The sequence below is a fragment of the Gadus macrocephalus genome, chromosome 2, assembly GCF_031168955.1.
Source record: "Gadus macrocephalus chromosome 2, ASM3116895v1".
NCBI classification, from domain to species: Eukaryota; Metazoa; Chordata; class Actinopteri; order Gadiformes; family Gadidae; genus Gadus; species Gadus macrocephalus.
The window spans coordinates 7,780,677-7,808,536 of record NC_082383.1 but is presented as its reverse complement, the minus strand read 5'-3'; the positions used below and the strand labels follow the sequence as shown (position 1 = coordinate 7,808,536).

At 42.0% G+C, this 27,860-nt stretch overlaps 4 protein-coding genes and 3 non-coding genes across 17 annotated transcripts in view; 5 read left to right on the top strand and 2 right to left on the bottom strand.

Annotated features, from left to right (window-relative positions):
• The window catches only part of gpatch8 (G patch domain containing 8), a 29,460-nt gene extending 18,717 nt beyond the window's left edge, over window positions 1-10,743 (bottom strand). For 2 of the 9 annotated variants that reach the window (XM_060038799.1, XM_060038767.1), the window contains exons 1-3: window positions 10,668-10,683; window positions 2,524-2,601; window positions 1,630-1,665 (exon numbers count right to left, since the gene is read on the bottom strand). Coding sequence is in view for 1 of the 9 variants with exons in the window: in XM_060038740.1 (XP_059894723.1) it covers window positions 2,524-2,601; window positions 5,109-5,153 (123 nt within the window). In the remaining 8 variants the exon portion in view is untranslated. Of the gene's footprint in view, window positions 1-1,629; window positions 1,666-2,523; window positions 2,602-5,108; window positions 5,257-10,667 lie in introns of those variants that run through there. The other 7 variants (XM_060038806.1, XM_060038775.1, XM_060038749.1 and 4 more) reach the window with 4 other exon arrangements.
• On the top strand, window positions 6,490-21,522 carry map3k14a (mitogen-activated protein kinase kinase kinase 14a). Of its 3 annotated transcripts, none has more exons than XM_060038839.1 (16): window positions 6,490-6,569; window positions 12,211-12,465; window positions 12,567-12,648; window positions 12,738-12,954; window positions 13,315-13,743; window positions 13,857-13,991; window positions 14,463-14,592; window positions 16,152-16,280; window positions 17,770-17,874; window positions 18,197-18,357; window positions 18,476-18,626; window positions 18,733-19,119; window positions 19,426-19,535; window positions 19,848-19,986; window positions 20,109-20,209; window positions 20,976-21,522. In XM_060038839.1, the coding sequence occupies exons 2-16, from the start codon at window positions 12,219-12,221 to the stop codon at window positions 21,135-21,137; spliced, it is 2,685 nt and encodes an 894-aa protein (XP_059894822.1). In that variant the 5' UTR covers window positions 6,490-6,569; window positions 12,211-12,218; the 3' UTR covers window positions 21,138-21,522. The 3 variants fall into 3 exon arrangements, with proteins under 3 accessions (XP_059894822.1, XP_059894814.1, XP_059894806.1); XM_060038831.1 differs by lacking the exon at window positions 6,490-6,569 and adding an exon at window positions 10,239-10,950; XM_060038823.1 differs by lacking the exon at window positions 6,490-6,569 and having other exon boundaries at window positions 10,967-12,465.
• A 298-nt stretch (window positions 21,523-21,820) lies between these two features.
• Window positions 21,821-25,646, bottom strand: LOC132447987 (apoptosis regulator BAX-like). Its single transcript, XM_060039052.1, has 6 exons — window positions 25,551-25,646; window positions 25,076-25,124; window positions 24,826-24,981; window positions 24,580-24,715; window positions 23,743-23,847; window positions 21,821-23,660 (listed from the first exon to the last, which is right to left on the bottom strand). The coding sequence occupies exons 1-6, from the start codon at window positions 25,579-25,581 to the stop codon at window positions 23,562-23,564; spliced, it is 576 nt and encodes a 191-aa protein (XP_059895035.1). The 5' UTR covers window positions 25,582-25,646; the 3' UTR covers window positions 21,821-23,561.
• Window positions 25,647-25,953: 307 nt separating this feature from the next.
• Window positions 25,954-27,805, top strand: LOC132448014 (small ribosomal subunit protein uS17). The gene is made up of 5 exons (XM_060039080.1): window positions 25,954-26,051; window positions 26,541-26,681; window positions 26,903-26,978; window positions 27,246-27,375; window positions 27,625-27,805. Exons 1-5 carry the CDS (start codon window positions 26,037-26,039, stop codon window positions 27,746-27,748), a joined length of 486 nt encoding a protein of 161 aa, XP_059895063.1. The 5' UTR covers window positions 25,954-26,036; the 3' UTR covers window positions 27,749-27,805.
• Window positions 26,755-26,837, top strand: LOC132453131 (small nucleolar RNA SNORD35). The gene has a single exon (XR_009524603.1). It is a non-coding gene; the product is annotated as a small nucleolar RNA SNORD35 (small nucleolar RNA).
• On the top strand, window positions 27,024-27,106 carry LOC132453128 (small nucleolar RNA SNORD35). The gene has a single exon (XR_009524600.1). It is a non-coding gene; the product is annotated as a small nucleolar RNA SNORD35 (small nucleolar RNA).
• LOC132453125 (small nucleolar RNA SNORD35) lies at window positions 27,475-27,557 on the top strand. The gene has a single exon (XR_009524597.1). It is a non-coding gene; the product is annotated as a small nucleolar RNA SNORD35 (small nucleolar RNA).
• Window positions 27,806-27,860: the final 55 nt, after the last annotated feature.

The window sequence follows — 27,860 nt, the reverse complement described above, 5'->3', positions numbered from 1 at the left end:
TAAAAATTAAAATAAAAGAAGTTGTTAGAGGGTAAAAAGAGCAGAGAGGACCAAAGGGGAGAAGAGAGACGACAGAGAGAGAAAACAGATATCCCAATAATGTACCACAGACCTCTATCTGCCTACAAGATCACACACAGTTGAGAGGCATGGGAGGAGCTCTGAGAAGCTGGGCCGACGCACTCAGCGACAGCTCCCCGTGTTCCGATCGGTCAACAACTGTTGGGAGCCAACAGCTGTCGCATTGAGAGCCGTTTTTCTTGAATTGACTCTTGTTCCTCGTGGCTTTATGCTCACAACACCCATCATGACCATACAGCTACCAGGAAATAAGAGTCGATTCCTTGATTTGAAATCCCCTTCGCACCTCGCCCTGGCGAGGGGCGCGTGTGTGTGAGCACCATCGGAGAAGGGTTAAAACATCGAGTGCTGGTGGAGAGTGACTAAGTGACGGTCCTGTAGGATCCCAGTGTCGGGAGCCGCGTTGTGGCTGCGGCTCAGCGCTCAGCACCCCTCCATAAACAATAGCGCAGGAGCAACAGACTTGACTGGCGACTACAAGCATGGTGAGCAGGCTACCTCTGGGCTACACTGTGTCTGCATTCCACGCACAGCGGGGGTGGGGGGTGTGCTGTGTGAAAATATGTTTCCTTGAGATCTCTATCTGGGCTGAAAGTCTGCCCTAGTACTTCCCGGTTAAGAAGTTAAGATCTTGGTTGGGTCAAATTTGGTTTCTTAAAGCAAACAAATGAGATGGGAGAAGGAAATGCAAATTGCAGCCTGAGTCAGTCGTTACAGAGTAGGTGCTCTGTATTGGACATTTAAAGGCTGGTTGTTGCCTAGAGGCCTCCCAAGCCATCTTCAGCTGATGCTTAATATAGACATCGGGACAACACAACACAGACAAGGGTCCAACCCATGATCCAGTGTTTCAATCCAATTCCAATGTAAAATGGACATAATGGGTATACGTGATGATATAGATGAGGTCACGAATCTAGCCACAATGTGGGGGAGAGGGGAAATGCACCACGTAGAGTGCCTGCTCACCAGAATGCTTCATAGAGATAAGAGGAGGTGAGACAAAGGGATAGAGAGCGAGACTGGAGAGACGAGACTGGAGAGCGAGAGGTAGAGAGAGCGGGACAAGAGAGAGCGAGACTGGAGAGCGAGAGTGAGACTGGAGCGCAAGAGTAAGACTGGAGCGCGAGAGTGAGAGAGACTGGAGAGTGAGAGCGAGAGAGATAGACAGAGACAGAGAAGGTAAAGAAGAAGTAAACCGGGCTGCCTGCGCTATTATCTATGTGCCTCTTCAGCAAAAATGCAGTCCCAGTTGCACAAGCACCATGCCAGCACAGAATGACAGAGGGTACTGTACACCGATTCACTGTGTAGTAGGGAGGGAGCGACAGAGAAAGAGAGAGAGAGAGAGAGAGAGAGAGAGAGAGAGAGAGAGAGAGAGACAGACAGACAGACAGAGGCAAATATACAGAGTGAGGGAGTAGTGAGAGCAGATAAAGAATGTGACAGGAGTGAGAGAAAGATAAAGTAAGAGAGAAGAGACAGAAGGAGAAGCGTTACGAGGACCCTAAAGATATGAGTAGGAAAGCAGAGCGTGCAAATACAAACCGGGTCATTGCTGCTTAGCTAATAGGGGCCAATTCGCTGCAGGAGAGAAATGTCGAACACCCCAAGTTGTGTACAATAAGATAACTGTCCTACAAGTACACCAACAATAAGTACAACACCACACACCACACACGCATCGATTCAAGCAGCATACACACACACACACACACACACACACACACACACACACACACACACACACACAAACAAACACAATGCAGCCAGTCACATCATTACACATTCACTCTCTGTTGAGCTCAAAAGGAGTGGATTAAGCACTGGCCTCGCCCTTTCCCGAATCAAATTTTAGACTGAAAAAACGACAGTAAATTATTTCATCTCGAGTTTAGCTCTTAATCGTGTGACAACCCCAACTTTGGTGGAACTGTGCAAAATGAGCAGATGCTCACAACCTCAAACAGCCCTGGATAATTTCAGTCAAAATCCATTAAAGTACCAATACTTTCAAATGGATTCAAAATAATCAGCTCATCTTTAATAACAGTGCTTTAACCACTCCTTACTTTTTTAGTGATCTATATCTTACTGGGATGACTAACAATGACTTATGGGAGACTGCTACACATTTACAAAAACAAGATTTGGAAGTTAAAAACAAAATCAGAATAAATGATAATTTCATGAAATGGAACAGACAAAAGACCTGGGGCTGGTAGTATGGGTGGGGGTCTACAAGGTGGTAAATGGACATGTGAACAAGTGGGTTTTCCACGATTTAGGTGTTAGTGTATTGGATACGACACTGGTTGCATCTACGTAAGACAGGATGAATGGACAGTAGCGTGTGCGGCTCTTTTAAATCTCCCTGGACCTATCATCCACTCCACTCTCACAGCTGGTCCAATGGTGCGGGTGTGATGGATGCACTCTTACCGATTCGATGGGCTTGTCCAGGGACGCCTGCTCCAGCTCCAACTGGCCCTCCTCATATTGGTCAAAGCTATTTCCACCCTAAAATGGACACAGGATTAGGTATTATTAAAATCTCTCTGTGGGCGACTTACACAAATTCAACCCACAAAATCTGCTGCAGGAGAACAGATTCAGTGTTATAATTTTGATGAATTTCGGCAACAACTGCATTCAAAAAAGTTCATTGGAAAGATGTGTTTATCAATTTCAGTTCATGCCATGGTAATGGTATAACTGTTTATGCTCGGATTTCAGAGCACAGCAGAGTTTGAAGATAAACAGTTTAAATATGCAAGTCGTGACCTGGGTATAACAGAATGAGCAATAGCCATACGGCAAACCATTCAAATAGTTTGTCTGTGTGTTTCTAAAACTTAGGACAAGAACAAGCTCTCTCAAGAATAGCAGAGAATAGACAAAGAACACTGTCAGCAGTTGTTGCTTCGGCTATTTAAATGAGCATACCAAATAGTTAAATTCAATATAGCCTACTAGTACCCAGTATTGCTTCCCCTTGATTGGTAGTAATATGTGGGAAACGCCAAGAAGTGCAATAACCCCCATCCATATTAAGCCTATATAACATTCCCTCTTAAGCTTCCATGTTTTTCTAATAAGCTATTTGTGATAGCCAACCCATCATCTGTGAAGTGTGGCAGTTGGTGGTTGCAGTTGTTTAAGCCTAATCCATGGACAGCAGACTAAACTTCCCTATGTTTTGGGAGATGTGTTGACGACATACATTTCTGTAATAAACACAGGCCTACATGCATAGAAACTAAGCTTAAAGAAAACAAACCCCTATGGTTCAATCCCTCTGAACTACCGGGGTTCTGCATCAGCATGAGTAGAGGACACAATCTGGTGAAACTGGGGTGGGGCTGGGGAGTCGAGAACTCATTTATGAATAAGAAAATAAGTCAATGGCTTCCTCTTCGCTTACCCAATAACGTTCTGTATCGACTACTTACAGGCTTACCAGCACAACCCCATTGCCAACTACAATAACATCTCAGTAACCTAGCAAGCAGACTCTCCATCTTTCTTATTTCAGTTACAAATACGCACACCAACACACATTGTTGATATGCAAAAATGGTAGGTTAATGGTGAACGGGAATTTGCGATCCAAATTTCTGTGTCCTCAAACAGCCAGCATTGAAAGCTTCGGACAACAAATGGAACTATAAAATAAGCAAGCACTCCGCTGTAATAGAACTTCCTGACATCTTTAAAACATTGTGTTCCCTAGGTTAGATATATATGAACGATTTTACAAGACATGCTCGCATTCATGCAATAGGTTCTAAATACATTGTGACATATTGTTTTATAATGTATAATTATGCACGTTAAGGAAACTATCCCACTAAAAAGAGAATTAAAAAGGTAAAATGTTTTGGGAATTGTGCTGACAACAGTTTTACAAATCACGTGTTAAATGTGAACATGGCCCTTAGCCATGCACTCTAATGAAAATCAACAAATACATGTTTCTTTCAAAAGATACGAGTGTGTGTGTGCGCTCGTGTACGTGCGTGCGTGTGTGTGGGCTAACAGGTGACAAGCCAGCAAGAACAGAAAATTCGTTAACATAAAAAATCAAAAGGTGTCCAGTGAATAAGGTTTCTATCTCCCCATTGACATTGATCTAGCGACAGAAACTGCTGGAGTTGAAAAGGTGCAACACTGAATTAACTATTTTCCAAATATATAACGTATGTTGTAGTTGAAATGACAGCAGCCCTTGTTTACATTTACTTTAGTATAGAACAATTATGAACTACCCCATTGCATCCATGCAGTGTACATGTTGGATTCAATATACCTCCATAAATCGTATGTCTCAGTCGGTCGTCTTTTAATAACAATTTATATTGCACACTGACCTGCCTTCTATATAGAGCCAGGTTAAGGCAGCGACAAATGCTGCAACAACCAAAACCAAATTAAAATGTTTATATTGAGTTTTGTAGCAGTACTGGACACATCCAATTACTTAAACAGGGACCCAGCAGTGCCAACGTAGTTTAACATTAAATATCGTTGACAGGCTAAATAGCAAAGGGTGTCCGACTGTAACATTAGTCATCGTGTATTCAAGAAGCTAGCTGTTTGCTAGCTATCGTCATCAAGCTAATGTCCATAAACAACCAGTCTTCCCAAGGTCACAAACAAGCAAATTGACAGTGATCATCTGGTGTCCTAGCAGATACATGGGGAACTTGATTATCGCCGAATTCAACACGCAATACAATACACCTTTCAAGGAGCCATATCTGACGCTAAACCCCGTGCTATGAGACAAAAGCTATTGCAGAGTCGGGATGGCTAAAGAAGGCTAACTTCAAAATAGACTCGGTGCAGCTTCCCCCACTAGCAATACTAGCTGGCTAACTAGCTTGCAATGCTATGTGCTGTGCGGAGAGCAATTGAACAGTGTTAACTACAATTAACCCAACTAAATGGCATTTTCTCGTCTTTATATGTCAATACATGTAAGGAACGCACACACGCCATTTGCTAACTGGCTTTAAATATATTACCTGGAAATCACGCTCTTCGTTAAACCTAGAAAATCTGTCAGCCATTTTCTAAACGCAGCAGCACACCAGCTCCTCCGCCTCTCGTCTTGCTGTCTACATGGACGGCGACCACGAGAAACGCTTTCTGCTGGTGATGCGTGTTGTTGCGTCAACCATTATTCATCTTGTATGAACCAGCCTACAGTTGCCTGTGCTGCATACATCTGTAATAGCATAAAACCCTTTTCTCATTTTGCAATTAAACAATTGTTCATAACTTATATGAAATCCAATTTGCGGCATTGTATTTTGTTTGTCACATGTGTCCATTGCATGACGTTGCCATCTAGCATATACCATAAATATAGAAGTCTAAAAAAAGATGTGCTTTTAATAGATATTAAACTATTGTTGAATAAAACTAAGTGCGTGATGCAGCACATGCCCATGTAAAATGCAAATATTTTCTATGTGGACATATAAGACAATAATGTTTTTTTGCAGGACAAAAAAATACAGTGTTGTGACTCAAAACTATTGTCTGTTACCTCATCCCAACAGCACCTCTAAGGTGAATAACATTTTCCATCTCAATGTCTCTACCGAAAAAGTAGTTGAGCAACTTTGGGCGCAGCAGAGCTTCATCATGGGCATCATTCCCAGTTGGCTGCATCATGATGCATTTATTTGATTTATTTGGACACATTTGTAAATTTGTTCAATAAATAAAAACTCTCATAAACTAATGTAATACACACGTAGATGTGGATTTCTACCCAATACCGACCAAGTGAGGGAGGGAAAAAATTACAGATTAATACGAACCATGTGGCTATTCTTGCCCATCCCCAGTTATTGTCCAAGTTGGGGGCCTCCTGGTCAATTTCAAGGTCATCATCTAAGAGAGCATTATTTTTATTTATTTTTACAATGATCTCTCCAGCCAGTTGCCCAAAATCGGTAACAGTGCATCTTCCTTATTGATTAAGTATTAATGACTTACCATATAGGCAAAAGATTAATGGACATTACAATAGTTTATATTTTTGTTTTTACCAAGCATTTTCAGCTTCTTGCTTAGGTCAAACCAGGTTAAATGAATTAGGTAAATTATTTCCTTCTAACATCAATATCTGCCTTATGGAAACATAACAACTTTCATTGAGTAGAGTAGACTACCATCTTGTGGTTGTTTATTGAATTTACCAAAAAAAAGTACTCTGTGGCATATAACACATTTAAATCAAATGTCCATGCATAAAATGAGAGTAATAAAAAGGGCCCGTTTAATCCTCACAACACCATAGCAATTGCATTGCATTACCTTTATGCTGTATCCATTATCTGATTTTCTGCCTTATGAGATCAAGTTTATCACACCCACGCCCATCACATGACGTAACCATTTCCTTCGCACAGCTCCTCCAGAGCTGTACACATTGCTGTAGCCTTGTTCAGTATCGGCCGACGCCTACCAAACTGGTAAGTATGTTTTTGTGCACGCCGTTTACTTTACTGTGTAGTGTAACTATCTATACACCCATCCGTACCGCTGTGCCAGACGATGAACTGCACCCGTACCTAACTTTACTGTCCAGCTGCAAAAGTACAATGGCCTTTTCAGTTATTAATAATGAAGCGTTGTGGAATGGCGGAGACTGCAGCGAGGAGGAAGTTAGTCTTTCTTAACTGCAAGAATTTAAGTCGTGTAGTCAGGAAGATGTTGTATTGTTCTCCTCAAGGATTCCTCGAATCTTATACTTCTAAGAATTATTTAGATCTTCCGTACTCAAGTTGAGACGTAACGTCACGGCATGAGTTATAAACACAGGCGAGAGGCAGAGCCGACGTTTAGATGCGCGGCCTGCTGTATCTAGCCAGTGTGCCAAGGGGGTTGGTTGCGGTTTGTCGTTATAGCTGTATTATAATAGATTGCACTAGCGTAGATTCAAAGTTACAAACTAACTTGATGGTTGCGACAAAGAATGTGTCTGTCATGACAATGTGAATGTCACTAAGCTGCAATGGATGGAAATAATTAGGACGTTAAAGACATTTCTCTGGTGACGTTAAGATATTTGTAATGTTAGTATCAGCAACTAAACAAGCAGCCAAATAGCAGATGAACCCAGCTGTAGTTCAGCTGTGTTCTAAGTTGTTAAGCAGTTCAATTGTTTCACCAAATGGCTTGAATTCTCTCTCTCTCTCTCTCTCTCTCTCTCTCTCTCTCTCTCTCTCTCTCTCTCTCTCTCTCTCTCTCTCTCTCTCTCTCTCTCTCTCTCTCTTATATATATATATATGTATGTATGTATATATATATATATATATATATATATATATATATATCCCTCTCTCTCTTGCTCTCTCTCTCTATCATACTTAGTTGTAAAGTATAAAAGTTGAATGCCCTTCATCTCCATCATCTCAATCTGTCCATCCTTCCTTTGCTAATGAGACACCCATCCCGCCCCCACCTCCCCAGCGTCCCAATACACTTTGTCTTAAGAGTACTGCCTATCGCTGATCTTGAGTTTTAAGCTTATAACGAAACAGGGAACAGACTCAACAAGACATATGTACATAAAATGTAAAAATATAATTTATGAGATGATACTGTATCAATGAAATTGTTTTTGTACTGTACAGACGATAAGCAATACTATCGTGTTAATAACATTATGCTACTATCACAACGTTAAAGGGATATTTCTCTTGTGACGTTAAGATGTAATATTAGTGTAAGCAACTAAACAAGCAGTCAAATAGCAGAAGAAACCAGCTGTAGTTCAGTTGTGTTCTAAGTTGTCAAGCAGTATCATTGTTGAAACACTAATATTTGGATGATAGCATTATGCTGTCATCTTTGAGTGGTGTCTCTGTCTTCTAGGTCTAATCCAAATTAATAATTTAAGGTTGGGTAGGTTAATTGTGAGTTTTTTTTTATTGGAATGTTTTACCAACACTATATAAAGCGTCCTACTGATAATTCATTTTTCATATTGCTCAGCACAGCACATTGTTTTGAAACAAGGCATGGGGTTGAACATAAAAATAATACATTTATAATCTGAAACTCTGTTGCGGTTTTATTGTAGCTTTTGTTTTAGCAGCAACCTTAATTTGACACACTGTAAACAATGCCGCCATTTCCTTAATTGGGGTTAAGCCCAAGGTACAAATGTAGCCGGAGGAGTTTAGAGACAAGATGGAGGAGAGGTGTGTGCTAGAGGAGATACCATTGAACCCTGTAGCCTAATTGTTGCATATCAATTTTTAATTGGTTAACAGTAGTGAACATCATTTGTTGTCATGCAAGTTCATAAGCAGCTGAAGTAAAGACAGATGTTAGATATTCTTAGTGGCAGTATTAAGGCGTTATATATCAGTCTTCCAAAATAAATGACAGAAATGATGTTAATCTACTTTATTTACACTGTAAATCGCTGTTGTTGGATACAAATGCTCATGCATGATGTTGACATCAAATGTATGCCGTTCTTTGCATTTATAATATTTATTTGGTCCACTCTCTGAATACATATTTTAGTTTCCATTTAATCATCCACTTTTGATTGAATATCTAGCTACACATCTCATTTGTTTTGCAAGATAGGATTCTTAGGTTTATCAGCCCTTACAGATACTGCTTTGTGAACTATGACAAAATATAATTGATAGCTTTGCTACTTTAAAGTGAACCATATTTTCTAGCAAATGGCCACTTTTATTTGGTCAACAAATCCACATTACTCTTGATAAAACGTACATATTCAAGTTGGCCCAGTTTCATAAACGGTGTCATGAAACGGGCTGTCAAATGTTGGAGTTTTAGTCTTTTCTACTTCTAGCTTTTGGTGTGAGTAAGTTGTTATGCTGATGAAAGGAAGTCTAAAAGGGAAGTGAGACTTTTTCAGTCAGAGTTATAGGCCTAATAAAGTAAATATTTCCCACTGCATGCAGCTTAGAAATGGCTCAGATATTTTCTCAGGCTCAAAGAAAAATCTTTATATCCCTATTCTGATTTTTAGTTTCCCAATTATGTATAACTCTTTGTTTAATTGTGAAGGTTAGTCGTTACCTTCCTCAAATTCTTGGACGAGAATAGGAAGTGATTTATCATAATAATATAAAATACACACAACTGGATGATAGAACTCAAATGTTGCAACTTGGGAGGCACCTAGACCCAGTATGGCGTATTGTTATTTCAATTGTTTAAAATTCCATTATGGATTTATAGAAATAGTTCCCTCTTCTTTCATCCAATTGTTACCCATATCACAGGCTCAGCATCCCCAAACCAGTATAATAGTCATAATCATAATAATAGTTTGATTATAAGCATGTTTATGTGTTATTCCTTTAAAAGGTGCACATGAATTCAAGCTTGATATGGAGAGACTGCATGGACTGGAAACATAGTATTAACAGAATGATTTGAGGATAACATTAACACAGGAGTTTTTCCGCAAAAACAGTGTCTGGTCATCACTTGATGAGCAGAAACCAAAAAGATGGAATTTATCAAAACATTCAGTGTGTTTCCACAATAAAGAATATACAGAGGTCACTTTATCTAAGAGTTCGGGGGAATTCCCAATAGCATGAGTGCATGCAGGAGTCGACCCCCAAACCCCGGCAGTGTTTGCGCCCTGCTCTTAACAGGTTAGCAACCACACCACAAGCAGCACCTCCTCGTGTGGTTTTTCTACGAGTGGCAAGTGCAAGTTACAGAGTTTGTGTGTGTGTGTGTGTGTGTGTGTGTGTGTGTGTGTGTGTGTGTGTGTGTGTGTGTGTGTGTGTGTGTGTGTGTGTGTGTGTGTGTGTGTGTGTGTGTGTGTGTGTGCAATGTTTCCCCCAGTAAATGTCTTAGTCAAGGTGGTCAAGGAGCGGGGGGGGGGGGGGGGGGGTTGTCTCCGTTTCAATTCAATTCAAAAAGCTTTATGGCACGACCATTGTTGTGAACAACAATTAACTTCGTTAATGCATAATAATTAAAAAAATAAATAAATATATATCTATGTATATATTTTTTGTATACATTGGTAGTCAAGGCGGGGCCATATTGTTGTTAAGGCGGCCGCCTTAACAACACAGTGCTGGGGGAAACACTGGTGTGTGTGTGTGTGTGTGTGTGTGTTTGTGTGTGTGTGTGTGTGTGTGTGTGTGTGTATGTGTGTGTGTGTGTGTGTGTGTGTGTGTGTGTGTGTGTGTGTGTGTGTGTGTGTGTGTGTGTGTGAGTGAGATAGATCTAATGAATGAATATTAATCTCTTATTTGTTCTTTATCTGGTTTGTCCTTTGCATTGAGTGTGTGCATTGTTCATGTGTTTTGGGCAGGTGTGTTTGAGTTGCAAACCCGCTGATCATTTCATTCTCAAAGTTCACAGGAGGTCAGTGGCTCAAAGTAAAAAAAAAAAAAATCTATATTTATTTGATAGATCTATCAGAATATACACAGACTGTTTTTTTGGTCGGTAACAGATCATTTATAGATCTATGACTGATGGAAAAATACTAACGGACGCTATTAATAAAATAGTACGGTAAAGAGGTAAGAAGCAAAGTTTGTATCACAGACCTGCTCTTGCTACGGGGAGGGGGGTGGTTTGGGGAAGAGGAGCTGCATTTCCCATAAGTCTGCCTGTAGCTCCACCCCCTCGTTGGCTGGTCGCCAGGATCAGGCAGAGCTGAAAAGAGCGGGGGGAAAGTGACACACACACACACACACACAAACACACAAAGCCTAGGGAGAGAGCCTTTTTTAAATGAATGAGTAAGCTAAGTGTTATGCCGTTTTAGATGACAGGCTAGGTTAAAAAGATACCTGCAAGAAGATCAGGAGCTAACGATGGACGTTGCCGGTACGTTTTAAAAGGCCAACTCTTTATTATACTCTCTATTGATATGTCAATCGGTGAATGCAGTAAATCTAATCAATAATCATTTAACTTCATATGTAATTAAATTAATTTGGAGCAGTGTTTGGGTGTGCCTGAAGTCTTGGAACAAATGTATGTTATTTGGTATATTTTGTGATCTGTCAACTTTGGAGTTGAGTCAACACGTAAAAATCCATCAATGACTAAATTCTGTAACTTAACATGTAACTTCAGGGGTTTCATTTAGAAATACACATTGTTTTGTTGTTCTTCAGTATCCACAACACAGAAACAACAATCACTGTAATGACTTGGCAACCATATTGAGACCTCAGGTGTGCTGGTTTCAATGCAGAACATGAATGAAACTTGACTTCTTCATAGAGTCAAGGCAATAGAATCTAGGGTCAAGGGCTGTGCAGACTCACTGATGCAACTCATTGGAATGTGAATCCTCACAATCTTAACCTCAGTTAACCTTCTACTATGGTCAGTGAAATGAGTATTATTAACAAAAAACAGTTGTTATTTTGATGATATCTGATTAGTACTATTAATTACTTTTTACAGATCTGGATGCATGTTTTATTCTTTGCTTTGGTGGTTTGGCCCTTAAAATCACCCAGGAAAAAAAGAAGTCTTGCATAGGTTTTTATGTTTTGTATAATTATGGAACAACACACCTTACTACCGTTTGTGTTTGTTTGCAAGTTCAACTGTCATAACAAGGTCTGGGGTTGATTTCCTGCTTCATAGGGCCAACCACAATCTCGTTCTCGCATCGGTTCATATGATAGATCAAATGTCGATGTGTTTCAATATGTCTCTATACCAAGTGATAAAGAGATCCTGCTATTGCTTAATTTTTTTAAAGAAAAACAACTTAGAAATAATCCGCCAGTTGCGCTTAATGGACAAAGCTGTCCATTGTTCTTTTTTTTTTTTAAGCAGGTGCAACGTACCTTAACAGGCGAGCGAGGATCTCGTTCTCTTTAGTGTTTAAAGAAGCGCGCCATGCATGACTACGGTTTGGGTGGTCAGGCTCCGGGTCAAGTTCAACTGAAGGAACGATTTCTGTTCGGGACAGCTGTGGGCAAACTGTTACATTGGTTAATTGGGCAGAAAGAGGATTGGGTGTGGTTATACGTTGTGTGTGGGATGTCTTTACCTTTTGGGTTCATCGTGTTCCTCGTCAGCGCGTTCAACCCCATCCCTGTCGTACTGCGATGCCGCTTTCTTTAGACGACGAGATGGCAGTGAGGCAGAGGATCTTCAACTCCACGGCTCCGTTCTCCGGTTCCCCCCGAGCCGAGCTGAAGGGGGGCTACGTGGGCTGCTCGGTGCCCGACCAGGGAGCCCAGGAGGAGGAGAGGAAGGAGGACAAGGAGGGCTACATGGCCATTCACCCGTACCTCAGGCAGGTTCTAACCCAAGGGACGGCAGAGCAGGTGGGCGAGGGCCCACTGAAGAACTCCACCTTCGTCGCCCAGGCCGAGTGTGAGTTGTGTTTTGTTCGGTGGGACTTATAGATTGACAGTTAGGCTTCATGGCATGGAAATGTAATCGTCGTGGATGTCATTGGTTGTTTCTCTTTCCAGGTGAAAGCCCGGGCTCTCAGCAGTTTATCTCCTCCTGCTCTGACCGCTGCTTTGTCGCGACTCCCAACTGCTTCACCAGCAAGTACGTACCGTAAAGCACACACATTTTGTACTTTTTTTAATATGCTGGGCAGCCATTTTAACCAACGCTATCCCCCCGTCCTTCATTAGCGTGTCGACAGAGCAGAACCATGTCGCGTGTCCGACAACCGCCTCTGTACAGGAACACACCGTGTCCCTCCTGCTGCCCCCCTCCCGGAAGAAGACGCGGAAGAGACAGAAACGCAAGGAGAAAAAGAAAGAGGGGAAGAAAAAAGAAAGGCACCGACACCGCATTCCCTCTGGGGTCCCGGAGCAGGAGAGCGGGACTTCTCCGGTCCAATTCCCGGTAAGGAAATTTATCGAAAAATAAATATCTGTAAATAAATGTCGTTGCTATCACCATTCAAATGTCAGTGGGCCTAATAGAAAAGTTTAGGAGCATTTCCTTTTCCCTGTGATACCCATGTCAATGTATAACTACTCGGACTGCACTGGTATACCTGATACACACCTCTGGTTGCAGAAGTGAACGCACCTGAGAAGGATTTAACGAATAGTGCAATACAGATGAAGCCACTAGCTTGTCTCTTTAGTCTGTCTGACCTGTGCACGTTGTAAACTCCAGTAGTCCGCTCAGAGTCCAAAACCAACTGCGAGCAATGACAAACAGCCCCTACAGCCGTCACATGACATCTCCCTGTCCCAGGCGGAACCATTCGGAATTCAGTCTCTCATCGGGCTCAGCATACACAACCGCTCCAGCAGCAGCTGCAGCTGCACGGCTAGCGACCGGACCGAGGTGCAGGACACCCAGGGCCCTCCCGTGTACAGCCACCCACAGATCTACAGGAGAGCGTCCCTGGAATGGAGCTCCCAGGCCTGCGACCCCCTCTCCAACCTCCCGTCCTACGGCCAGGAGAGCGACAGCGATGCGTCCCTGAGCAGCGCGTGGGACTGCCCCCTGGCCGTGGCCGGCCTGCGGGGCAGCGTGAGCCAGGGGGACCCCTGCTTCGCGGGGCCCTTCTTCAAAGACGTGGAGAAAGAGGTGAGGGTTGAGGAAGACGAGGCGGAGGAGGAGTGGTCGTCGTTACCTGCCTCACCCGTCGTCAACGAGGGCATCGTCTTTTACAACGAGGTGGGCTTGTGTTTTTCTGTTTTCCTGCTCCGTTGGCGAGCTGATTTGTTGTTCGTCTTTTGCTGCATTATTTCTTAACCCTTTACTTTGTTTTTGTTCCTTCGTTTCATCAGGACATCAAGCCTGTGGATTCGGAGTACCGAGAGGGCCAGGAGTACCGTTTAACGCAGTTTATTAAGGAGGGCTCCTACGGCGAAGTGTTCAAAGCACAAGACATCAACACAGGCTACAGATTTGCAGCCAAAAAGGTATTGGAAGAAGACTCTTTCTGGGGTTCAAGCCATATTTTGATAAAAGAAAAATAATTGAAAAAGAAAAAGAAATTTATAATTGACATCTATGGATGGTATTGTATTGTGAGTCCAGGAATAATCGATCAACTTATCTGGTTACCCTGTTTTATAGTTTAAATAGAGGATTTTAACACACAATTATAAAACATAATGGGGTTTGAAACAACACAGAGAAAGAGAGACTGATACCTTGAATTACCAAAGAACTTTGAGGTGTAATAACCCTCAATTGATACAGGATAGAAGATGGGTACACATCAAATCATCCCCCAGTACACATATAAACATAAAGACATCGGAAAACACACTTGCAACTAAAGTCTAACCGATATGTTCTTCCCATACGGCCCAGCGTTATTCCAGGACCTGGGTTTTCGGTGTTTTCTATGGGGGTCATGACTGAGTGAGTTTCCGTCCGTCTCCCAGATACCCCTGAGGAGTTTCAGCAGTGAGGAGGTGGGTACGTGGAGTGCCCTCACATCTCCCCGCGTGGTGGAGCTCTTTGGGGTGGTCCGAGAGGGGTCCTATGTCATCCTGCTCATGGAACAGAAATGTGGTGAGTGAACCGCAACCCCCCGACATTCGCTAACGCTTCAACAAAAGGTAAATAGACTGAATTTAAATAGCGCTTTTCTAACTCGTGGCTGATGTGAGCGCGTTCCAATTAGTGCCACGCGTTCACCCATCCATAAAAAAAAGTCATGGCGACGGCAGTGTGAACTACCGCAACCCACCAAGGGTACAGGTGTTAAGAGACGGTAGCAGGTGACTGAACCAGCAACCTACCGGTAGCCAGACCACCTGCAAGACTCCCCACCGCAAAGTGATGTGATAAATATTGTTGCAACAAAAGGTTGCACTTTGATTTCAATTCCAGCAACAAGCCCAAAAAAGCCCGTAAACCAATCGGTTACTTGTTGTGGGACCTGTGATGTGGAATGACCTTCATTCTTGTTAAGGCTTTTGGACTTGAGATTATCTTTCAGACTTTAAGTGACCTTTTACAACTTGATAGGGTCTTTGTGAAAGGAACTTCAAAATGTATGCCACAAAGGTCTCAGTCCATTTAACCGATGTGGTTTGTGTTTAAAGATGAGTAAAAAGGTAAAGGAACCAGTACTGTACAACAGGTGTCTTCTGCGTTCACCTGATCAAATATCAGTTTTGGTGGAAACTGATATTGTTGCCACGTCCATGGCATCTGCTGTTGGCTAACAGCTTAGGGAACGGGATCAGACTTAATTTTTATGATCCATTTTGTAACGGGATTTTGATGTGTCATGGAAGTTCCTGCCTAGGCAGGTCTTCTTGTGGCCTGAACATTACTTGACCTCTATACCTGCTTAGTACGGACTTGTGGTTAGTATGTGCTCATAAGGGGACATGAGTACACATGCAAAGCCCCATGCTAAGCTGTGCCAATTAAATCCCAAAGAATTGAGGCCAGAAAAGAACTGTGAGGTAATGTCACAAATCTCATTAATTTCCTGGAACAAGAATTGCGTGACTGAAACTGGCCACAGATCTGCCGTTGACCCCCCTGCATGTGTTGGGGCTACAATACAATGCAGTTGAAAGAAATGTTTGTTGCAGTTTTCAAATATCACGACCACCATTGGTATATCGAAAACTTGGGATAGTCTAATGGTCAGGGTGTTCACCGCCCAGCTGTTCTGGGACGAATCCACTGTCGGCATCCTTTTTGTAGGCGTCCTGGGCAAGATGCCATTTAAAGACCCTTCACTGTAGTCATCACTTATGTTTATTGAGTATTTATTTTACTCGCCCTTCCCTCCAAACTAATTTACAAAGAATACATTTGGATACACACAGACGATTGAGCTTTGACTTGATAGGTTATATTTTTTATACTATGTAAGACTATGTAATTTAAATGATAAAGAAAATTATCTAAAGTTATAACTTTATTGAAAACGTCAGTCACCTGTTTAATGTTCACACACATATAAATCACTTTACACCCTTTTGTACTCCAGCTATATATAGAGATAAATACACCTTTTTTTACTCCAGCGCTATCAATGAGCTACCGTGCTAAAGTCTTCCCATGGTATGGAAGGAGGAGATGTGCCTCTAACCGCCAAGGTGTTTCAGGGTCCCTGGGCCAGCTGATCGCAGAGCGAGGGAGGCTACCCCAGGACTTGGGTCTCCACTACCACTGGCAAGTCCTAGGAGCACTAGAGTACTTGTTGAAGAAACGCGTGGCCCATCTCGATATCAAAGGTAGGCCATGGACCAAGGTCATTGTTTCTATTGGGTTATGGCGGTGAAGGAAAGATGTTGAACTCTTGTGTATTATTCCAAATTCTCAATGGCTCTTTCAACATGTATACAGAAATGTATAAATAAATACAAAAACGGCATCTGGCTGACACAGACAGCTGTAAGTCATGTAAGCCACATGGGAGTAAACATTGTATGTCTAAATAACGTTTCTTTATTAGTTGTTCATGATTTATGAGGGCAAAAAGGAACCCTGTAGCATAAATAATCGCTGTAGCCAAGATAACTTATAAATATCGTGGTTGTTCTCAGTATCATGGCCCAATGGAGCTGTATTTACACATTTCAGTTAAAGAAATAAAACCTAAGAACCCTCAATAAAAACTTTAAACAAAAAAAAGATGTATGTGTTAGTCATATGCGGCGGAGATACTGGTGCAGTTGAAAAAACAACAACGACGTAGGAGGAGAGTCACCAATTGGCCGTAAGCAAATCATTCTTGACAATTCATCGCAGCTGTTTGGCCTGGAACATATAAAGCGTGTAGCTGGTGTGTGCGTGTGTGTGCGTGTGTGTGCATTTGTGTGTTTCTGTGTGTGTTTTTGTGCGTGAGGGTGCGTGTGTGTGTGTGATCGGCAGCACCTGTGTTTTCGAAGCAGGCCGAGGGGAGAGGAGAACGCACGGCAGATCTTGAGCTGTTGGGAATTTCCCACAGTGTGACTCACCGCTTGCTCTTTAGAAAGCAACGCATGTGCACCCCATTAGGGAGAGGAGGGAGAAAGAGAGAGAGAGAGAGAGAGGGAGGGAGAGAGAGTACGAGCCTGAGCGGGTGGAGGTGGGGGCAAGTGGGGGAGTGGGACAGCATGAAGAAGTAGAAGAAGAAGAAGTGGTTGGTGAGAAAAAAAGAGTGAAAATAAGTGAGAAGATTGTGAGACTGAGAAGCAGAAAAAGAGAAAAAAGATTGTTGAAACACACCCGGAAGAAAGACAGAGACAAGCAATAAGAGAGGTTCAGATTAGATGATGGAAAGGGTTAAAACAGAGTAAGGCAAACCGCTCTGGTTGTTGGGCCTCAGACGCCACCTGGTGTGTGTAGACTGTGTGCCGAAACACACGGCTGCCAAATCTCATCGTTCTCTGTCTTGACTGGTGTCATACTCTGGTTAAAACAGCCAGACGGGTCATTTGAAGTTGCTGTTATTACAGATTCTCTTCAGCCTTGAAAATAAAAATGTAGCTTTATAAGTTAATGTCTTTTTTGTGACTCATCACGTTGAAACCAAATTTGTTCAATATTTGATGTCAAGTTTAAGAGAAGGTCCATCTAGTCATTCATGTAGTTATAACCAGTTATACATACCGTAATACTCTGTGTCATAATTCACAGTTAATCCAGTAAATTCCAATCTGGGGAGGGCTATAAATATGTCCATTAAGATAAACAACTGGAGTATGTGAAATTTGTGTACATGTACGTGTTTCCCCACAGCCGATAATGTCTTGCTGTCCGAGGACGGAAAGGACACCTTCCTCTGCGACTTTGGCCATGCAGAGAGACTTGACAGTCAAGGATTTAGCCTCAGTGGTTTCAAAGGTAATGCCGTTTAACCTCATACCCTTTTTTCAATCGCAAAGGAAGTCAATGCATTGTTCCCGTTGTGACCCAAGTCGCCTATAGGGGAACTGTCACTAATGGCTATTTCCTTATACAAATAGTGCTGCTTCATAAGCGTGTTGTTAGAAAATAGCGGTCTGCAACATGAACTCTGTTTACGTAAAAACAGAGTTTTTACGTTTTACGTTTTTTTTTGATTTCGCAGACTGCTTATGAAGCAGTGCTCTCTAATATTAAAGAAAAGAGTGTGACAGTTCCATTTCAAATGGTTCAAACCCTATTTGTTGCCATGTTCATGCAGATAACATGAAGGGGACAGAGACCCACATGGCCCCTGAGATCGTCAAAGTGGAGCCGCGAGGAGCCAAGGCCGATGTGTGGAGCAGCGCCTGTATGCTACTGCACATGCTCAATGGGTGCCAGCCCTGGACCCGATACTACAACTGTCGCCTCTACCTCAAGGTACACCCCTTTCGCTTCAACTCACCCATAGCGTGGTTAAAGGGGATCCTGTTCCACTTCATGCACTCATTTACTAAAAACCCTCTTCTTTCACTTATTATTATGATGGTGCGTACAGATAGCCAATGAGCCGCCTCCTATACGGGAGATCCCGCCTGACTGCAGCGACCTTACCGCAGAGGTGTTGAAGGCGGGGCTTCAGAAGGACCCGGTCAAGAGGGCGTCAGCAGGTGTCTTGAAGGAAAGAACGTCCAAGGCTCTCAAAGAGTGTAAGTCGATTGATAAAAATGAAACATTTTGTAGTTTACAGAAAAGAAATTCAAACCTTGGGTCACTAGACACTGCTGGCTAATAGGCTGTCAAATGTTTTTACAGTGGGGGGCCTCAGAAGCTCAATCAGGGGCCCCTACACAGAACCACTGCAGATTACTCCCAGGCCCGTCTCCTGCTCCTCCCTGGATCCCTTCCCCAGCAGTGATGACCCTAAAGAGGGGGGAGAGGAGGGGGAGGAAGAGGGGGAGGTGGAGGAATGCACCGGTGACCTGATCAGCCCTGGAAGCAAAAAGAAACTTGACAACGTTGGCGACAGTGATGATGATAATCCAGAGGGTGAAGCAAGAACTGTAGCCGGAAGGGCGTCGCAGCAGAGGTCGCTGCTGTCGGGTCTGCAATGTCACCTCCGTGACTCACCCAACCACAAGACTGCCAGCCATGTCATGCCAACCCCCATCCCGGACCACGAACTACACAAACTAGAGCGAGGTAAGTCCCTTCAAGATATGTCTTGTTTCACAACACGTTATGTGTGTGTGTTTGTGTGTGTGTGTGTGTGTGTGTGTGTGTGTGTGTGTGTGTGTGTGTGTGTGTGTGTGTGTGTGTGTGTGTGTGTGTGTGTGTGTGTGTGTGTGTGTGTGTGTGTGTGTGGGGGAGGGGGGGGGGGGGTGTTGGTTTGGGTTTGGGAATGAGTGTGGTTGTGGTTGCATGTGTGTGTTTTGGTTGGTATGTGCATGATTTTATATTTTATGTCTAATAGCATTCTTCCCACTTTTGCTGTGTTTTTGCTGCTAGATTTCTATTTGAGCAGTCTGTCTCAGCTACACCCTGCCGAGATGCAGGAGCAGCTGCTGTCCTGTCTGAGCAGTGACTGCCATTCCAACTGGGAGTCATGGGACAAAAGGGTAAACCTCCAATCTCAGAAGATTCGATGTTTGCTACATGATCTGAAATCGTGTAAACCTTTGGACCAAACCTCCAACAAATGCTAGCGTTATTTTGAGATTAGAAACTCTTCGAGATCTCTTTTACAAGGATATGTACACATTATATATACATTAACAAAAATGGCCTGCTATCAACTCTATAAAACGATACTGGCTGTACTATGGAGACTGATACAACAATGTATGATGAGTATCACCTCATCATACCGTGCATTTAGACTTGGAACCTTATGCTTGCACTAAGTTATCTTCCTCTTCTTTTTGTCGCAGGATTCTGGCCGTTGGTCCATTACCCCAGGAGATGAACTCAGCTCCGGTGTGTTCTCATACAACAGCCAGGCAGACGGACAGGTCTTCAGCATGGACTGGCTGGGTAACATACAGATTCCCCCTCCCTGCTGTTTTGAAGGTGAGATTACATATAATTCAATGTCGGTCACCCGTATCGATTCAGGAGTGACGTAGGCCTTGTTGTCGATCTTTTAACACGGACACCATCAGACTCATTGGTTTTGTGGTTCTGTGACTCAGGGGTGGACGTGTCCATTCAAGACTTCAACAGACGGAGCATACGGATCAGGGAAACCCGGCGGGTGAAGGTGGGACACATCGCCACTGGAATCAGTGACCAGGTGAGGGCCAACGTGGGAATTAATACATTAAAAAAGCCGCTCATTTATAACCACGGCCCACGTATTTCTTTGTCTTTATTTACTACTATTTTCATTTTTTAATGCGTAATCATTGGCACACTTAATAAAAACGTTTTTCTTTTTATTGTTATTATTATTAAAAATGTCCCAGCACAATGCAGCAGCATCATCATTACTACCGTTTTTTTTTTTGCACTTTATTCTGATTTGGACATTTCCTCCCAGTGCAAATAGCCTATGTTTAAATTAGTTACAGAGAGCAGTGTTCTGAAATGGGATCAATTAATAGTTTTTAAACCTATGTTGTGAGTAATAGAGAAGAAAATATTTAAAATATTGTTGCAAGTGGCCTGTATGCATTGCCTTCACATGGTTTTGCAAAGCTGTAAGATATTGATGTGGATGGTTCTCACAGTGCAAATATGTTTTGGAATGAGTTTCTGAAAATGGTGTTTTCAGATTGAACACATGTAATTATAATCTGTAAACCCATGTTGCAAATATAACCAAAAAAACATTTAAAATGTTGATTGGACTATATGAAAAAAGTACAATTCCAGGTCTTCTGGAAATGTTTTTGGTTGCTGTGTCATAATTCAGCTTAATTTTTAATATATTGTTGCTTAAGGCACACTCATTAACGAGAAAATATCAAACTGGCACTGCATGTTGAAAAGGTTGATGACTCCTGCACTAGACTGTCATGGCTCCTTCCTTGGTTCATGTCTGCCCCTCCCACCACTAGATCTCTGAGAGGGTTTACACCTTGGAGACGGAGGACGGCGGACCAGTCGGCCATGATGATGAGGTTCTACAGTGCGGGCTTCACCTGCGCTGCGTCTCGGCCCCCGACTTCAGCCCCGCCTGGAAGTGGAGGATCAGAGACGGGTTGCTGGAGACGAGATAGAGCCAAGCATTCACCCCACATATAAGCACCCCATTACTGGCTACGATTTGACTTGATTGCTTTGGACTCGCCACAGACATCTGATTATGTTTATTTACGGATGTACTTATTTCATTGGATTATTGAAAGAATCGGCATCTTTCTGCTGGTTGTTCTGGTTTTTGAATGTTCAATTTAAATAACGTACAATTTGATTGGTGGCATTTTGTTTCTTCCTCAAACATATCAGTGTTGTAATGGTTTAATCTAAAACCAATATGACTTTTAATTGCATGATGAAATGTATAGAACCACAGGGTTGTTTTAACTATTGCTTCTCTTAGTCATGACACTTCCTCAGTACACCAATTTATAAAAAACATTAAATGACTATGAGTGGATAATACATTTTGTGAATTTGATTGTCTGGCTGAAATAAGTAATTTGCAGTCACAACCAAAAGAAAATAATGAAGTCTGATTGTGTCTAGCGGCAAATTGACATTCACATGAATGAATCCCTATTCTCCATAAATATTAACGTTAAATACCAAATATGTTGCCATTTGACATGTTTGAGTGGCTAGATAATTCACTATCAATTCCTATTTTTCCCCTCATACTCCAGTAATCTATGGTCTGTCCAGTACCATTAATTTGTCATGCAGGACAATAAAGCAATTCTACCAAACTGATAATGCATGGTTGTCAAGTTGAAAAAATGATTTTATTGTTGTATTACAACATACAATGTCACTGCGATAAGGTTTTCAGAGGGAACATGAAAAACGCAATAGAAAAGGAGAACATTTTGAAGGTATCAAAATGATTTCATATATAAAAAAACACCAAGGCACTGACAAACAATGAAAATAAAAGAATTTGCAAGGGGGTGGCTGAACAAGCGGCATTAAAAATACAGTACTTTTGTTCGAATGCATGACTTGAGGTAAGAATCCGTGACTTTGTCAAAAGAAATTAAAAAAATCGGGGTAGATTGGCTGTAAATTGAAGTGATGATATTAACAATCGCCAAGACCTAGTACACATTGGCACTGACTTGACGTGTGGGTCATACCCAACTCTTCGAACTATCCTTTCCAAATATGGCTTGCATGTGAATTTGGTTTAAAATTAATACTGGTATAATGGTCAGTATGGTTTTGTCAGGCCATCACAGCGTCAAAGGACTTCTTCAAAGGTCTCTAAGTGGTACATCGAACACTGGCCAATCACAACTGCAAATAGTGGGGATAGATATAAATATATTTTTGTTTGTTTTTATCTGTTAAATACAGCCATATTATTTCTTGTAGAAATGGGTTTCACTGCTTCTGTAGTTCTGGGTTCTTTGCCATTTTATTCCTTGGTATATACGTGGCGATACGTTGGTTTGGTACAAAACTAAACAAACTGCCTCTGAAATAGTGGGTCACAATGTCTAGTGAATACACACAGACATGCAAGTATCTTATAGCCCAGCGATAGCATGATGATACTAGAATGTATATTAAATGGGCCAAAAGAATAAAGACATCACAAAAATATAACATGACGAATTTTGAAAAGCTTTACAGTATAAGAGGTCAGTGTATCTCTGTTATTCCTATCGCCTGAAGTCAGATTGAAAAAACCTAAAGAGATAGTTTTTGTTGTGTACGCAGTCAAATGAGTACCTCACAGTGCCTCAGACTACTGCCTTGGATTATCATTATAAACAGCTCTCCAACTACTCTTGATAAACTGAATGCATCCTTCAAGATTAATTCTGGCACCGTCTGGCAATTGCTAGTAGACAGTATTGCATTTAAGAAAGTGACCCTATAACCCAAAGGTTTGTATATGTTCTATTCCTCTTTGTGGCTTAAGGTTGATGTTATATGACACATTAAAAAAAGAGAATGAACTCTGCGTAATTCATCAAAAGCATTTGGATGTTGCTTGATATAAATTCTAGACAATAAAAATCAACGTACTTCTATGCCACTTTTTTGGCAAAGCACTATAACCGAGCAGGATGAATTAAACATAGCTTGTAGCTTTTGGTTGTTTCAAGGAACAGCTATAGCCCAAAATGAATTAACTTTGCCCAATCAAAAAAGAAACAAAAAGGTATGCATTAAATCTTACCAACTAAATAAATAACTTAAAATGGGTTCTGTCTGCATTTCTCACTAGGACTCTTGACGTCAAGAATTGCCTGAAAACTCGGAAATGCAGGGAAGACAGCTACACCCAATCGCAATGGAACTCCTAACCGTTGCCACACAAATTGAGGCCAATGAAAAGAAGAACATAGAACGAATCTTGTGCAAAACTGATATTTGCTGATGTTTACGGTTTCCATTGGCGGCCTCCTCACTTTTCTCGTCCCTTACAACCGATCCGACCCATTGCAGGTGTTTCAGTCTTCTCCGCTCTCTCTGCATCTCTCCCCTTCAACTGCTCACAGCTTCCGCATGACGATTGCAGCGGCCAGGACTCCGGCCAAGAAGACCCCAATGGTTTGCCATGAAGGTGTTCCAAAATATGATCGAATTCCTTCCTGTAATAGTGATAAGAGATTTAGTATCCCGATGATTGATGAAACTTATTTTGGGGTTTGAGTTTGAACACAGACAACTTACCCAGCCTCCTTGCTCTCTGATCCAGTTCATCACGTTTTCAGACAGGTAGTCCATGGTCCAAGAGATTATAGTCCTGATAATATCAGGGACTCTGGTCATCAGTGCCTAGCCGACCAGGTCAAAAGGCAGGTTAACTGCATTATTACATTACCGCAAAGCCATTGAGTAGGTAAGTCCTTACGTGATTGATAAAAACATGTAATTATAAGTTAGTAATGTTACAAGCGGGGGACTTTGTACTTTTACTTTAAAGCAGGGGTCTCAAAATCGTGGCCCGGGGGCTAATTGAGGCCCGCGGGATGATATTTTATGGCCCACTACTTGACATCAAAGTTTAGTGTTAGTGTAGCCTGCGCGTTGTTGTCCAACGCACATTTCTGCTGAGTCCCTTGCCACGCTTCTTTATCACTTGTGATAGGGTGACCAGATGTCCCAGCAAAACCGGGACTGTCCCAATTTTTTGAGTTACGTGTCCTGAGTCCCGCCAATAGCCAAAGGACGCTCAAATGTCCCGGTTTCCGCCAACCACTATAACATTTCCCCTGTTGTCAGCGATTACATAGCCAACGTGATCTTATTATAGCCCGATCATTAACTTAGATTGGGTCAGTTGTGCTATCTTTTTTGTGGAATACTTGATGTGGCCCAGCCTGACCAAGAGTCTACCTCCAGCAACCCCCAGGTAAATTGAGTTAGAGACCCCTGCTTTAAAGCAAACCATTGACTTTTTGCTCACTTATTTTTACCACGATACTTTTCAAGACAAGCAAAGACAATGTCAAGTCCACAAAATCAAACAGACATTAAAGTCTATTATCCACCACTGGTTACACTCACTTTTATGACCATGCGACAGGCGAAGTAGAAGAGAGCCACAACTCTGCCCCAATTGAATACCCCATCAGAGAATATCTCACGGGCCACATTCAGGAAAACATCCTTCGAGGGAACAAGCGCCGAACTGTTGATCATGCTGGGGAACCGAGCAAAAAAGTAAAAGTGAGGACATCAACCATGAAATGGTCCAAACAAATGTGGGCAAACCCTTAAGTATTAAGGAAAGAAAAAGCTCAAGGGAAGTACTTTTGTAGCTGAGTGTTGCCATCCAGCTCATCTCCGATCTGCTGAAGGCACTGTGCAAGGTTTTTATGGTTCTGGTTAGTCAATTCTCTACCACCCAGTTCGGCTCTTGATACAGCCGGTCCATCGCCATTTCGAAGCACCCTCTGATAAATGAAACTGAAAGAGGGTCAATGATGGGTCATAACTTCAAAAGCGACGTCGACAAGTTTTGATTGGTGTTTTAAAAAAGGGCAAGGGCAAGTGCACTTACTCCGTTAACAGAATTTTTCCAACTTCGATTATGTCGTCTCTAGGTGTCCCTGAAATACCAAGACATGAATATGTTTTAAACAGGCTTGGACATGGTGATACCGACAAAACCAGCGCGAGTTTAAAACAACATACCCATCGAATTTTAAACCAGGAAATACACTGCAGACATCAGAAAAATAATTCATATCCGCTCAATGACTCTAATAATTTCAAGTTTTTTACATTTGAACCAATTTCCTCATGGCCAACTCCTTCTAGCAGGCTGTCAAATAAAAACATTGCTAACCATATTTAGTTTAGCTCTTTTAGCTAGACTAGCTAACGATGGTTATGTTCAATAGCATTGAGTGGTGTACAACACTTACGACCAAACCATGAGCCAACATCGAACAAACAAGTGTCCGTTCATCGAATACAGTTTCAATATAAGCGTCACTATGATTCACAAAGTACAAACTCGATATATATCCCACCTGAATCACCACCTCCGTTCGGCGATGCCATCTTGTAAACTGACTCTCTAGCTGGGTGACGCCTGGGATAGAGTCATGTGACGACACCAAGGATGACAACGTTAGGGCGGCTACCAGCTATGATTTGTCTTTACTCTAACTTTAAGTTACTAAATTCTACTTACTAATACTTCTCCTAATTCTTTGCATTTTTTTTAAATGCAAACAAAAAAATAAATCAAGTCTACGTGTGCGGGTGCGGTCAAATAAATACTATTGTTTGCAGAATACCAACAGTAAAAGTAATTAAAAAAAAATCAGTAGTTGAAATTATATCGATTTATTACTTTTCAAACAAAAACGTAGAAGTGGAAAGAATGTCTTTTTTCTGGCGTTTATGATGTTTAATTTTGTATGCGCGTTTTTCTAATATGTCATTTCCGGTGCGTTGTATTCTTCCTTCCGTAGCGCCCATGTTTTGTCCTCTTTCCTGATCGGCCTGCGAAGATGGCGGACGTACAAGTAAGTTAAAGAAGACGGCGTGGTCTTTTTTAATCATCTTTTCTACTGTGGTGTGTTTACAATATTTTATTATAATCTTTCCGTTTAATTCGTCGAACGTGTAACATATTATCTAACGTTTGACATTGCAGTATCCGTGTAATTTGTAGTTGGCACTATGACTCCCATCTCCGCGTGTAGGGATGGTGGTTGATTCCAGTGCTCCGTTAGCCGTTAGCAGTTAGCATAGTGATTTTCTTCAAAAATAAAACCATTCCCAATTTATTATGACCTATCAACATCTACATTTCGAACTTTTTTTGTTCAGATAATTGTTCTCGATGTAAAATGTACCCAGGCCAAGTGGATTTATAGAGCGAATGCCTCTTTGGTCATGTAGCTGGGCCTGTACGTGAATTGACCAACATGGCGAGCTCCATATGATATAGGTTAGTCGTTTTGTGTACTGAAGTCTGGTAACTAACCTTGACGTTCCATCTTTCCTTTTAGACCGAGAAGGCTTACCAGAAGCAGCCCACCATCTTCCAGAACAAAAAGCGTGTGTTGGCTGCTGAAGGTGCCAAGGAGGCTAAAGAAAAGGTCCCCCGCTACCACAAAAATGTCGGGCTTGGCTTCAAAACCCCAAGAGAGGTAAAGTGTCTATAGTACGTATGCTGAGACAAATATCATCCCGCTATTTATTTATTTTTGATAAGATGAACTCTGCATATGATGTTTTCTCACGATGGTCTTCCTAGCCTATCTGGTGTTGACGATATTGCCTTTTGGCGTTGCTGATGCAGTCCATTAAGACAAACTGAACCAGTCTCCAATGTAAACTTTGGTTAAAGATTTGTGTTTGTCGTCTATAGGCTATTGACGGCACTTACATTGACAAGAAATGCCCCTTCACTGGAAACGTCTCCATCCGTGGCCGTATCCTCTCAGGTTTGTTACCACTTCAGCTATCTTATTTACAACTCAGCGGTGGTCTACAAATGATGTTTTCTCACGATGGTCTTCCTAGCCTTTTTGGTTTTGACGATAACGCCTTATGGCATTGCTGATGTAGTCCCTGGTTTTTATCTTACTCTTTAAAATTCCATTTTTGGAGTAATGGGATATGATCTCTAAGAGTAATGTACTGCAATGAAGTGAACCAAATTTTTCTGCGGTTTCACTATGACCTTTGAAAGGAGTTAATGTAACCTGCAGGCGTGGTGACCAAGATGAAGATGCAGAGGACCATCGTCATCAGACGTGACTACCTGCATTACATTCGGAAGTACAACCGTTTTGAGAAGAGGCACAAGAACATGTCGGTCCATCTCTCTCCCGCTTTCAGGTAAAAGCTAATTTCAAAGATGGCCCTCTACCATTTCAAAGATGGCCCATATATTTAGTGCCAAGGGTCATTATGCTGATTCTAAAGATGACAAATTGCTGCAAATGATGCTTTCTCACGATGGTCTTCGTAGCTCACAAGGCTTTGACGAAAATGCCGCAAGGCATAACTGATGCAACTCTTATTTTGTAAAAGATTAATATAACTTCACTTGCTGCATTTGCTGACAAAATGGGCTTCTGTTTTCAGGGATGTCACAGTTGGCGACATCGTGATAGTTGGAGAGTGCCGACCCCTCAGCAAGACCGTGAGGTTCAATGTCCTCAAGGTGACCAAGGCTGCTGGAGCCAAGAAGCAGTTCCAGAAGTTCTAGGTGCATGGAAGTGGCAATTTGATTTGTTACAGTCGAGAATAAACAATGTTCTACTAACATGCTTTCTGTTTGCAATTCTTTATTTGCGGCATTAACATTGGTAATGCTGAAT

What these genes read in the sequence shown, in the direction of transcription:
- LOC132447987 (XM_060039052.1), bottom strand. Translation starts at nt 25,581, where the DNA reads ATGGCATCGCCGAACGGAGGTGGTGATTCAG. An exon ending in GAACGGAGGTGGTGATTCAG is followed by an intron (nt 25,125 to 25,550) that starts GTGGGATATATA and finishes TTGGTATTTCAG; the next exon opens with GGACACCTAGAGACGACATA. An exon ending in GGCAACACTCAGCTACAAAA is followed by an intron (nt 24,716 to 24,825) that starts GTACTTCCCTTG and finishes TCGGTTCCCCAG; the next exon opens with CATGATCAACAGTTCGGCGC.
- LOC132448014 (XM_060039080.1), top strand. An exon ending in CCGTGGCCGTATCCTCTCAG is followed by an intron (nt 26,979 to 27,245) that starts GTTTGTTACCAC and finishes TGTAACCTGCAG; the next exon opens with GCGTGGTGACCAAGATGAAG. An exon ending in CATCTCTCTCCCGCTTTCAG is followed by an intron (nt 27,376 to 27,624) that starts GTAAAAGCTAAT and finishes TTCTGTTTTCAG; the next exon opens with GGATGTCACAGTTGGCGACA.
- map3k14a (XM_060038823.1), top strand. Translation starts at nt 12,195, where the DNA reads ATGCCGCTTTCTTTAGACGACGAGATGGCAGTGAGGCAGAGGATCTTC. An exon ending in ACAGATTTGCAGCCAAAAAG is followed by an intron (nt 13,992 to 14,462) that starts GTATTGGAAGAA and finishes TCCGTCTCCCAG; the next exon opens with ATACCCCTGAGGAGTTTCAG. An exon ending in ACTGTCGCCTCTACCTCAAG is followed by an intron (nt 18,358 to 18,475) that starts GTACACCCCTTT and finishes TGGTGCGTACAG; the next exon opens with ATAGCCAATGAGCCGCCTCC.